A 12,182-nucleotide genomic window follows, 5' to 3' on the forward strand; every position below is an offset into this window, starting at 1 on the left:
TTATAAAACTTATTTCAGAGGTACAGTAATACAGTAATAGGGTCTTTCATAGGAATTCAGTTGCCATTTTAGTTTTCTTTTAGCTAGTAAAATAATGCCTACAATAAATCTTGGGCCATTTTCTTGTGTAAGATATGATGGACATTCCAAAGGACAGAAATTTGGATTTTAGTGACATCTCTCCACCATCAGAGAAAATATGCAGACATTGTAGACCAGCAGACCTTAAGTCAAATCCCAACCTTCCACTTGTTTCTTGTGCTATCTTTGTAAGTTAATTCACATCTGTGAGAGCTTTGTTTGACTATTTGTAAATGGATATGCCTCCTAACTCAGAGGGGTTATGCTTTTAAGTGAGATTTTGTATGAAAAGCAATTGTAGATAATAAGCATTCCATATATATGACAGCTATTGTTTTTACCTTCTAATTGAATTAGAGTGAAAAGATGCTCTTCATCATTAGGCATTAGGGAAATGACGGTTTAAACTACTATGACATGAAATTCATCTGGAAAAATAGGAGACCCAGAACAGTCAAAGCAGTCCTTAGGCAAGAAGAGTGAAGCAGGTGGCACCACTATACCAGATCTTAAACTATACTTCAGAGCAATAGTAACAAAAACAGCGTGGTATTGGCACTAAAACAGACTTGTAGACCAGTGGTACAGAATAGAGGACACAGAGACTAACCCACATCAATACAGCTATCTCATATTAGACAAAGGTGCCCGAAACTCACATTGGAGAAAAGAGCTTCTTCAACAAATGGTGCTGGGAAAACTGGAAATCCATATGTGCAAAATGAAATTAGCCCCTATCTCTCACCATGCACAAAACTCAACTCAAAGTGGATCAAAGACGTAGGAATTAAACCAGAGACCTGTGCCTAATAGAAGAAAAAGTAGGCCCAAATCTCCATTATGTGGGATTAGGCCCCAACTTCCTTAATAAGACGCCTATAGTGCAAGAAATAAAATCAAGAATCAATAAATGAGATGAATTCAAACTAAAAATCTTCTCGGCAAAAGAAACAATCAGTGGGGTGAATAAAGCCTATAGAATGGGAGCCAATTTTTACCACACACACATCAGATAGAGCACTAATCTCTAGGATATGTAAAGCACTCAAAAATCTTAACACCAAAAAAAATCCAATCAATAAATGGGCCAGAGAACTGAACAGACACTTCTCAGAGATGATATACAATCGATCAACAAATATATGAAAAAATGTTCAACATCTTTAGCAATCAGAAAATACAAATCAAAACTAAGATTTCATTTCACTTCAGTCAGAATGGCAGCTTTTAAGAATACAAACAACAATAAGTGTTGGTGAGAATGTGGGGGGAAAGGTGCACTCATACATTGCTGGTGGGACTGCAAATTGGTGCAGCCAATCTGGAAAGCAGTATGGAGTTTCCTTGAAAAACTTCGACTGGAACCACCATTTGACCCAGCTGTCCCACTCCTTGGTTTATAAGCAAAAGACTTAAAATCAGCATACTTTAATAGCACAGCCACATCAATGTTTAGAGTAGCACAATTCACAATAGCTAAATTGTGGAATTAACCTAGATGCCCTTCAGTAGATGAATGAATAAAAAAACTATGGTATATATACACGATGGAATATTATTCTGTAATAAAAGAGAATTAAATTGTGGCATTTGCAGGTGAATGGATGGATGCCAAATGTTTTCTCTGATGTGAAGATGCTGATCCATAATGGGGATGGGGTAGAGGGTAGCATGGGGGGAAACTTTAGATAGGAGGGGATGGAAGTGGGCAGTGGGGTAGGAAAGACAGTGGAATGAGATGGACATCATTACCCTAAGTACATGTATGAAGACACAAATGGTATGACTCTGTGTACATCCAGACATGAAAAATTGTTCTCTGTATGTGTACTATGAATTCAAATGCATTCTGCTGTCCTATATAACAAATTAGGATAAATAAATTAAAAAAAAACTACTATGAGATACTAATGTAGTACCAAATGGTTATTTTCTAAGAGACAGATGAAAAGTGTTGGCAAGGTTATGGAGAAACCAGAGCCCTTTTTGTTGTTGTTGGGAATATAAAGTAGTGTAGCTGCTTTGGAAATCTTTGACAGTTTCTCAAAAAGTTATATGTGAGCTGGGCATGGTAGTGCACAGCTGTTATCCCAGCTGCTTGTAAGGCTGAAGCAGGAGGATCACAAGTTTGAGGCTAGCCTACATACCTTAACAAGATCCTGCCACAAAATAAAAAATAAAATAGAAAGGGCTAGGGATGTAGATCAGTGGTAAAGCTCCCCTGAAGTCAATCCCCAGTACCAAAACAAGAACCACAAAACAATAACAACAACAACAAATGCAAGCCAGGTACAATGGTGTGTGCCTATAATCTCAACTACTCTGGAGGCTAAGGCAGGAAGATCACTTGAGCACAGGAACTGAAGGCCAGCCTGGACAACATAGCCAAACCCTGCCTTAGAAACAAAAAAGAAAAAGAAAGAAAGAAAGAAGAAAGGAAGGAAGGAAGGAAGGAAAGAAAAGAAAAGTTATATGAGGAGTTATCATGAGGGCTGGCAGTTTGGGACATGCATGCAATGTTTAATCAGGATTTTTCACAATAATCAAAACATAGAAACAACCCATATGTCTATCAGCTGGTGAGTGGATAAATAAACATGTAGTATATCCATTCAATGGAATACTGCAAAGAAGTGCTGATATGTGCAACAGGATAGATGGATTGAATGCAGACATAAAAGACTATAACTTGCATAATTTCATTTAATTGAACCTTGTAGAAAAGGCACAACTATAAAGATAGAAAGCAGGAAAGTACTGCCATGGTTTGGAATAGCAGATGGATTTCACTACAGAATGGCATGAGGGAACTGTTTGGGGAAAAGGAAATATTCTAAGACTGGATTGGGGTGATGGAAGTATGACTGTATACATTTCATAAAGTTTACCAAACTGTACTTTGAAAATGAATGACTTTTATAGTATATAAATTAAGCCTCAGTAAACTGAGCTTGAAGTCACCTATCTCATGAATTATACTTTAAATGGATAATTGTTTAAAAAGATGTCATGGTTTTCAGACCTGTTATGCTATATGAGAATGAGTAAGACTTCTGAATGTCTGAGTGTCTATGGGGTTTTCCGGTGGAACTTACCTTTTGCATTAATCTAAGACTCTTATATTCCCCTTGCTTTGGCCACAACAATTTCTAGCTATTGTTAGAAGAATTTAAGGCTTAAACTAAGAGATATTTTTAACATAATTTTCCCTATAAATTTAGCTGAAACGATTACATTCTTTTTCATATTAATATGTGTGTGTATGTGTGTGTGAGTGTGTGTGTGTGTGTGTGTGTGTGTGTGTGTTATTGCATCAGTGAAATTAAACATGCATTTTAGTGCAGGGGGCAGGGAGAACCAGGGAATCACATCCCCAGACTTTTTGAATTTTTTTCTTATCTTTCTTTATTTCTTTTCTTTTCTTACTCCTCTATTACTTTTTACTTAATCCCTAGTTGGATAATTTTCTTTTTGTTTGTAACCACTTATATTTCTGTATGCTAAATATCTCTTCATATCAACTTTCCATTTCCATCTTGGATACTAGGTGGTCTGCTTTTTAAAGTAAAATTTATTTGAGATTTAAAATAAAATTCTATGAGTTCTATACAGAAAATTTGAAGACTACTTAAATCTACAATGGAAAGAAAGCATCTCTACTATAACTGAAAAGATAATTAACTATCAGTATTTTGGTACTTACCTATTTTAATTTCTTCCTCCTACAATTTATAACAAAAATCCCTAATTCTAGGTATACTGTTTTACTGGCTTTTAAAGGCAGTATATTTTCATTTTAGCATATATTAGTATCTCTATTTCAAATGCTGACTAATACATCTTTTGATTATAATATTTTGTTAACCAAAATTAAACTTTAAATGTAATTTGAAATTTTATATCTTAAAATATAAATTTCAAATTTTTATTTTTGATTATTTCTAGTTTTAATTTTTTTTAGTAATGCTTATTCAATTATTAATACTGTTTCTGTGGGTAAATGTCATAACCTCACTGAAATTATATATATTTCTGGATTGTTTTTTGGTACGTGTTGAAAAATTTTCCTCCTAAAACATTACATTTATTTTTCCAGTAGTATTATGTGATATGGCTTTTGCCTCATACCTTTGTCAACAGTGGATGCTTAATAAAATTAAAAAATAAAAATAAAACCACATTATGATTTATACTTATTTGATTATTAATGAATACTGTGTCTTAATTTTTATTATTTGGGAATGAGATTTTTACCTGCTTGAGTTGGAGACCTTGAAAAAACCTGCTCCCCTACTTAAAAACTGAAGCAGAAAAATCAAAGAAAATTTATTCAGAGTAAGTCATGAGAGTTCACAGAATTTTCCCAGAGATATGTGGCTGGGACTAATTTATGTCTTACACTAAAAAATTTCCACAGAATCTTCAAAAGTAGGCAGTACCAGAACTCTGATCATTACTTGTGGCAGTATCTGAATTGCTGATGTGTTTTCTTCTATAAGTGGAGGATGTTAAAAGTTTCTCTGTGTTCTTTCCTTTAATAAGTGATGCTTGTGAGAAGCCTCATACTCTTATCTGTAAAAAAATAATCAAGAGGTGTTTCTTTTCATAAACCCAGGGATTAAGTAATTAGCACATAGGGAATTGCTGAAAATTCCAGCATGGGAATTTAAAGTATGATCATTCCTATTTATTAATTGAAATTCAGAGACCTTTAGATAATTACCCTCAAGGGGTATGTCATCCTCTGCTTAAATTCCTGTCCTGACTTGAATGGGCCTCTCACAGCTGCCCTCTGCCTCTGTCTCAGGTCCTGAGTACCAAAGCGGCCAGCATCCAAGAGGCTTCCTTTGTTCTCAGTCTCTACCCAGTGTAAAGTGCCCACTCTAATTGGGTTGGAACTGTGAACAGCCAGGATCTCATTGCCTGTGTGTCAAGTTCAGCTTTTGATGAATGTGAAAGCAGCACTGTGGCTTAGCAGGGGCCTCTCACCTTTGACAAAGACAGACTCCTGGGGCTGATCCTGCTGGGCTGTCCCACCATTTCAAAGCAAATCAGGAACTTACTGGCTCAGGACAGACTGTTTGGCTAAAACTATGGACATAATAAGTAAAATAAAGGCCTATTCTTTCAGGTGTCAGGGGGGGGCTATTTCTGTTAGTGAATCACTAGTTTGCTAGTTTGTCTGCAATTCACCTGAAGATCTCACCTCAACATCTACATTGAACAAAGGGGAAAGGTAGAATTTAAACAAAATTCACATTGATTTGAATCTCTTAGACCCTGCTATTTATTTCTTGGTATCCCAAAGTCACAGCTTCAAATTCTCACAAATTCAACCATGTCTTAGTGTGGTACAACTATTCCTTTAACTTGAGATTGAAATGTTTATTATTTAATTTGGAAATTGTGTCCCGGGTCCTCCCATATTCTGTACAGGTAGATGTGGAAGAGTTTGTGTCAATTGAGGATTACTCTTGGAGATTAGCAAGGATTTGTTCTTCTGGTCTTATTTGGATCCTGACTAAATATGGATAACTATTTTTAGGATGGCTTACCTACGTCTGTAGGTATCCTGATCCTTGAATTCTTTTTTGAGTACAGATGTATTACAGACCTTTCCAGTTGAAATCATAGATTCCCTCAGTTGAGTTGTTCCTGATGTTAGCATTTTCTCATGATCCTGGATACTTTGTTAATAGTCTATACATTGTATATTAGTACTCTTTATTTGTTGTTTCTGTTGTACTTATGAAAAAAATATTACACAATAAGTTCACGGAGGGCCTGTTGTTTGCCCAGAACTTAGTACAATGTCCTGACTACTGAGGACGCAAGATAACAGCTGGCCTCTTCTGACAGATATTAAAGATTTATGTTCTGTTTTGGTAGATGGTCAGTCTTTAGGGAACCATGGTGGTATCTTGCAAAACAGGTAGAATTTAGGAGTGGGTAAGAACCCCTAAAATTGACTTTTTTTTTAAGAGGGATTTTTTCTTTTTAGGAGATTTTGGAAACCAAATCTTGCATAAATATAACGCATTCCATATTTAGAATCTTTGTCCTCAAGAATTTTGAAAGCATTGGTTTTTACTTAGAGGATAAATGATTATAATAAAACAAGCCTTGGATTCATTATCATTTATCCCAGACAAATAAGAAAGCTTGCTTTAAGATACACATTTAAGGACAGAGATGCTATCTGGCTGTGGCATTCATTGAACTAGGTAGGTCTCAATATGATATATTTAGTTTCATTTTCTTCATAAAGGAATTTGAGAGATTAAGCAGGGAAAAGTATATTCTTTTTTAGAAATAAGGAATTTCAGACCTGGACTAAATGGCAACGTGGTTGGTAAGTGTCAGTGAGAACCAGAATCTATTTGTCTAGTTCTTTGGTTCATGTTCCTCTGTGGGTTCTTCTTTGTCCCTCTACCTGGGTGCTTCTTGCAGTAAGACTGAACACAGTACCTTCTTTTTCACTTTCCCCAGTCCACGCCCCCTGCTTGCTGTTAGAAGCCACCTCTGAGAGCCCACTAGTGTTTGGGAATGCTCAGGAAACCCCCCTTCCTCATTCTTCACAAACTTCCCTTTAGACCACAGCTCCACAGTTCCCACTGGCTGGCTTTGGCCTGCATACTGGAGCTTATCCTAGATTTGGACCTGGTAGGTGAAGCGGTCCTTCTCAGTGAACTTCAAGTTGATGTTATCTGCTCCTCAACCCTGGGTTGTTTCCTGTAGGAATTTTCCTCTCTACCTCCTGCCCCTAAGAAACTACTCTGCATTCTAACCACAAGGGTGTGTTCTCTTGCATCATTCTGCAGACTGGCTGACATTTAGTATTCAGTTGGCAAGCATTTATCAAAGGAAAGGCTCAACAATACAGATAATCCAGACTTCTGAGGCCTCATCCAGCCTCATTAATTAATTGAAATTTCAACTAATTAATGAGACTTTATAAATTTGTGGTCTTCATATTACTTAACTGTCAAGTGGAATAATGCCACATATTAACTTTAGTGCGATATTATATGTACACCTAATTATAATCTTACCACTCCTTAGAAGAAAGCTGTTGCAAAAATTCAGCTACCAAACCAGTAAAGATGTTTCCTATATATTAGCAAATTTCAAAAGCTTACACTATTTTCAGTAGCGACAAAAGCAAGCTGTATTTTAATGCTAGGTAGCTCAGTAGAAAAGGTGTTTTCTGCTTTAGGAAAATATAGCTATCCATTTCTGCTTTAGGAAATGTAGCTATCCATTTTCTTTTTATTTGTCTTTGGTATTGGGGTTCAAACAAACCCAGGAAGAACTTCATGCATGCTGGGCAGACACTCTACCACTGAGCCACATCCCTAGCCCAACAATCATCCATTTTCTTAAAAGTGGCTTTTAAAAAGGGATGATGTGGGGTTTATACTTAGGTAAGAAAAAGTCATCAACAAATAACTGTGAATGAGAATGAGCAACAAGTAGGCACCAGTGAAGTTACAGAATATCCCAGCAAAAGTGCCAGAAAGAGGGCTGGGGACATAGCTCAGTTGGTAGAGTGCTTGCCTTACCTGTACAAGGTCCTGGATTCAATCCTCAGCACCTGCCCTCCAAAAAAAAAAAAAAAAAAAAGCCGGAAAGAAATTTTGGGAGGTATGAGGAAGAGTGGAATAGAAATGATGCCCTCACAAGGGAGGGTCCCAGGAATAGAGTGTGTGTGATTTTCTTGTGAGCACTAAATTTACAGTGTCTGTGCTACTTGGTTGCTTCTGGCTAAGAAGTGATATGTGCATACATGTCATGATAGCCCTTAGTAAGTGTTTTCAGTCTCAGAACAGTGGGTTTTATTGTTTTATGTATTTATTTTGGGGTGCTAGGGATCAAACCCAGGGCTTTGTGCATGCTAAGCATGTATTCCATCACTGAGCAACACCTCCTGCCCTCAAGACTGTTTTTTTTAATCCTTTCAACTTTACTTTTTGTTTTAATGTGAAAAATACTCAATCCAAAAGTCAATATCTGGGGTCTCTGAGAACTGCATTCTTTTGGGCTTCATAGTACTCTGGATTGTGAGTGAGCTGTCGTTTATTATTCAGCCTTCTCTGAACAGGCATTTGCCTCATTCCTAGGATTTTGACATTAGAAATAATGCCACAATAAGTAATCCTGTGCATATGGTATTTCATATTTGTGAAGAAGGATCATAAGCAATTAAAGAGAAATACATCAGTAGTTTTCCTGACATTTTTGTAAATGTCTTTACCAATAGCCATGTCTGAGAATACCTGGGAGTTGTGCTGCATATATATAACAGTTCAGTGCATTTATTGAACACCCACATACATAAATTCAAATACACACTCTACACACACACACCAGAAGTGCAGCTGAAGGTCAAAAAGGTGGAGGCTGGAAGAGTGTACTTTCCTCAAATTTCTTAACCTACCAACGACAGAGCTGGGAGTACCATAAGTTCTGAATGTCTTCCTGTGCCTGTCTTTCTGCTATCTTGTAGTCTTAGAACAGTGCTAGGGAGCTGGAGCCAAACAAAATAGGCTTCTCAGGGTAATGTTGGTTAGGCCAGGAGAAACAATGCCAAGGGGTGTTTATTTCATTATTATATAAAAAAACTTTGAGCAAAACACCCACCCTTTTCTGAGCAGGACACTCACTAAGGGTTTAAATTTGTGACATGGTATTCCTAACATTCAGATATCTAGAGAAAATGTCAATTCAGAAATGCAAAAGTACTTTGAAAGAAAAAATCCTTTCTAAAGTTCAGTACATCAGTTCTATGTTTTTGGCATCTGAAGAACCGGGGGACCTGGGGCTGGTCAATCAAATTAGTGACCACTTTAGATTAGGGAATTCTTGAAAGGGAAATTCCAAAGCAGGCAACGCTGGAGGCAAGAGTCTTTATTTCTCCACATAGGTTTTGTCATCACTGACCCTTGTTCTTTGGCCTGTGGACTGAGTCTCTGCTGAGCTTTCCACAGGAGCATCCAGCGCTACAGGAAGGGAGGGTTTCAACTAGAGTTCTGATGTTCCCTGACCTTTGGGGCCAGCAGCCATTAGGAGAACCTGTTTCCTGACTCTGGCAAGCTTGAGCATCAAGTTCCAAGAAAGTTTGCTTCTGATGGAAAATAAAGTAGACCCATTTAAAGTGACACATGGAAGAAACACCCCGTCTCCCAGTTTATCACAGAAGACTCTGGTGAAATGAATTGTAATTTGGGGCAGAGACCTGAAATTGCTCTTCCCTGCCAAAATAAATTGATTTCTTCGGCTGTCTAAACTTCATTTCTTGAACTGGACAGGAGCTCACCTCAGCTAAATTAAACTCATTCTCCATTAATAAAAACTGGGTCACTCTGGACTGCTTGAGTATGCTTCTGAGTGTCTTAAAGCACATTCCAGAAAGCCCAGTGTTTCAATGCTATTTTCAAAACTCACCTAATTTAGCTAGCATAACCCATAACATTTGCACACACCTCTCCCTTGGTGTGCTGCTATAGATTTGGGGTCTATTTCTAACTTCGTTATATCTGTCAGTCAGATCGTAGCAGGAGGGCATCCTTACACATCTAGTGGGGCTGGAGAAAGGCCAAAGGGATGGACCGGCTGCCTGCCTACCTTGGGCCCCTGCCTTGCCCAAAGAAAACTTGGTTTTCTCTGTGCCTGTTTTCTTTGTGCTACTGGTAGCATTGCTCTACAGTATTCTGGAAGTTTTATTTATACCTAGGGGCCAAGAGACTGGATCTTAGAGGTAGAAGTTGTACAGTATAAAATAGATGCCATACGTGGAGCCATCTTAGAAAAGGTTTATTCAGGGAGGTCAGAGCATTTCTGAAATGAGATCTCCCTGAGCAGTGGTGACATTGGCTTGTTCTTAATCATTGGAGGTGGGTGTGAGCCACTAGGGTGACATCTGGTCTCCTACTCCAAGGCTTGTGCATATTCAGCTGCCCTACCTTTTTGTTTAGAAACCCATCTCTACAATGTCAGGAGTTGGACTTATTAGGAAAGCCCATTGTTCCCTCTCCCACCTTTCTCTTCCTGCAACTGAGAGAGGGCCTAGGGTGGGCCTCATGGGGGCTGCCCATGAATCCTGACTTACACCATCTGGAAGATATAAGTCCCAACTGTGGGGTGAATAGTTTAAATAAGGCATTTGGGATATTGTGAAATATAAAGATCTAGAAATATTAAAATAGTGGGAGATGTCTTTCAAATTAAAAAAATGAGAGGGGGATAAAAATCTTTGTAATACTTTATTTCATGCATTCTTTACTAATCTGAAGAATCATACCATGTAACTTTTTAAAAATGGGACTGGAGGTATAGCTTAGTAGAGTGCTTGCTAGCATCTGAAGCCCTGGGTTCAATTACCAGCACCACAAAACAACAAAATTTACCTTTCTACTGAAATAGTCACAGTATTTAGAAATGTGGAAAGCCATATAAATAATAGGAAAACAAATGCTTTACCCCTGTTTTCCTTCCTTTTTAAAAAATTTAAATGAACAGTCATGAGAAACAAGGGTGGGTCTCTCTTTAACTTTTGGCCTGCCCTGATTGATCACTCCAGATTTTCATGCTTTTAAGCTATATTCTCCTCCTTCCTTGTTTGTTTGAGATCTTCTCAATGATATGCAAGTTACTCACCACTGACAAAGTTTCTCTTGCTTCTGTTTCTAGTGCACAGAGGCCAAAAAACATTGCTGGTATTTTGAAGGACTCTATCCAACATATTATATGTAAGTATTTGCCTCTCTGTTGATTTGAATCTGGGGTCATCTCTTTTTTCTGGGAATTATTTCTCTAATTTGTAGTTGCCTGGGTTATGGGATGGGGAAAGCCCAGGCATGACCCAACCTCCACCCCAGGATTTAGCCCTGCCTGTGCTCAAGGATAGCAGGTGGCCTCCCTGAGGGCATTCAACCTGCTCAGACCAGTCACTCTGAGCACATGAAATAATACTACATGCTCTGTGAGGTATCTGAGCTCCTCCTAAATGAATGGTAAATAGGTGCAAGGAGTTTTTGGAAGGCAAAACTTATGTTGGTTTATATTTTCCTAAGCAAAGGGAGAAGAACAATTGGAATAGATTTATGTCTTCAGCAAGACAAGAAACAGTTTTCAGCTGAGCTCATGTAGTATGTGCACTTGTATGGGGAGGAGGGGTGAAAGAGAGAAGAGAAAGAGAGCCAGAGAGAGAGAGAAAGAGACAAGAGAGAGAGTATGTGTATGTGTGAAAGAGAAATCACAACTTCATCTCCCTCAAGCCACGCCCTAGACAGGTGCAGCTGTAGCTCTGCTCTGCATAGCTCTCCACTCAGGTGGCAGGGACTGTTCCTTCCTGTGCCCTCCTCAGTGTCTGTCAGGCTTGCTCTTATGAAAGTGTGCTGGGATTTCTCCCTATTACTATTATTAATATCTGCTGGGTTAGCCACAAACTCAACACAGCCACCTGCCTAGGTAACTGGATTACCTCTCCAGGATATCAATTACTGTTTTTGTTTGTGTTTTGAAGTTCCATAGGTTTTGTGTGGACTGTTCCAAATCAATTTTTGCCAAAAGCTCTGATATCTTAATTTAATTCTGTAAAACATCAGATTTTTCAATAATATACATAAATTATATTATAGCAGAAGCACAGTACACTCCGGTATATAGACTAATTAGACAGGAAATGCATACTACAGCCAGCCAGACACAGGTTATCCCCAAATGCGTCTATTCTAAATGTATAGACTTTTTCCCTTGTCATTTTCCCCTAAACAATAGAGTGTAACTACTATTTACATAGAATTTGCATCATATTTGGTATTATAAGTAATCCAGAGATGATTCAGAGAGATATGCATGAGCTCTGTACAAATGCTAGGGTATTTTTTACAAGGGAGTTGAGCATCCTTGGATTTTGGTATCTGCAGGGGTACTGGAACCAATCCCCTTAGGTTTCTGGAGACAACTGTAATAACTAAAAGTGTTGTTTCTTAATTTGTCCAGGTTGTACATTGTTTTCTGTTATTCTTACCTGTCTAGGGAGACCAATCTGAAAGGAGGAAGGCTTCTGCATATGTGAAGCACAGGGAAATTGGCAATGT

General features: G+C 38.0%; 1 protein-coding gene across 1 annotated transcript in view; it reads left to right on the top strand.

Moving 5' to 3' along the window:
- The window catches only part of VOPP1 (VOPP1 WW domain binding protein), a 98,876-nt gene that overhangs the window by 39,466 nt on the left and 47,228 nt on the right, over positions 1-12,182 (top strand). The window contains exon 2 of the mRNA XM_081287183.1: positions 10,771-10,829. Within this exon, the coding sequence (XP_081143309.1) occupies positions 10,771-10,829 (59 nt within the window). The remainder of the gene's footprint in view (positions 1-10,770; positions 10,830-12,182) is intronic.

The sequence above is a fragment of the Spermophilus citellus genome, assembly GCF_964194105.1.
Source record: "Spermophilus citellus genome assembly, chromosome: 3".
Taxonomy (NCBI): Eukaryota; Metazoa; Chordata; class Mammalia; order Rodentia; family Sciuridae; genus Spermophilus; species Spermophilus citellus.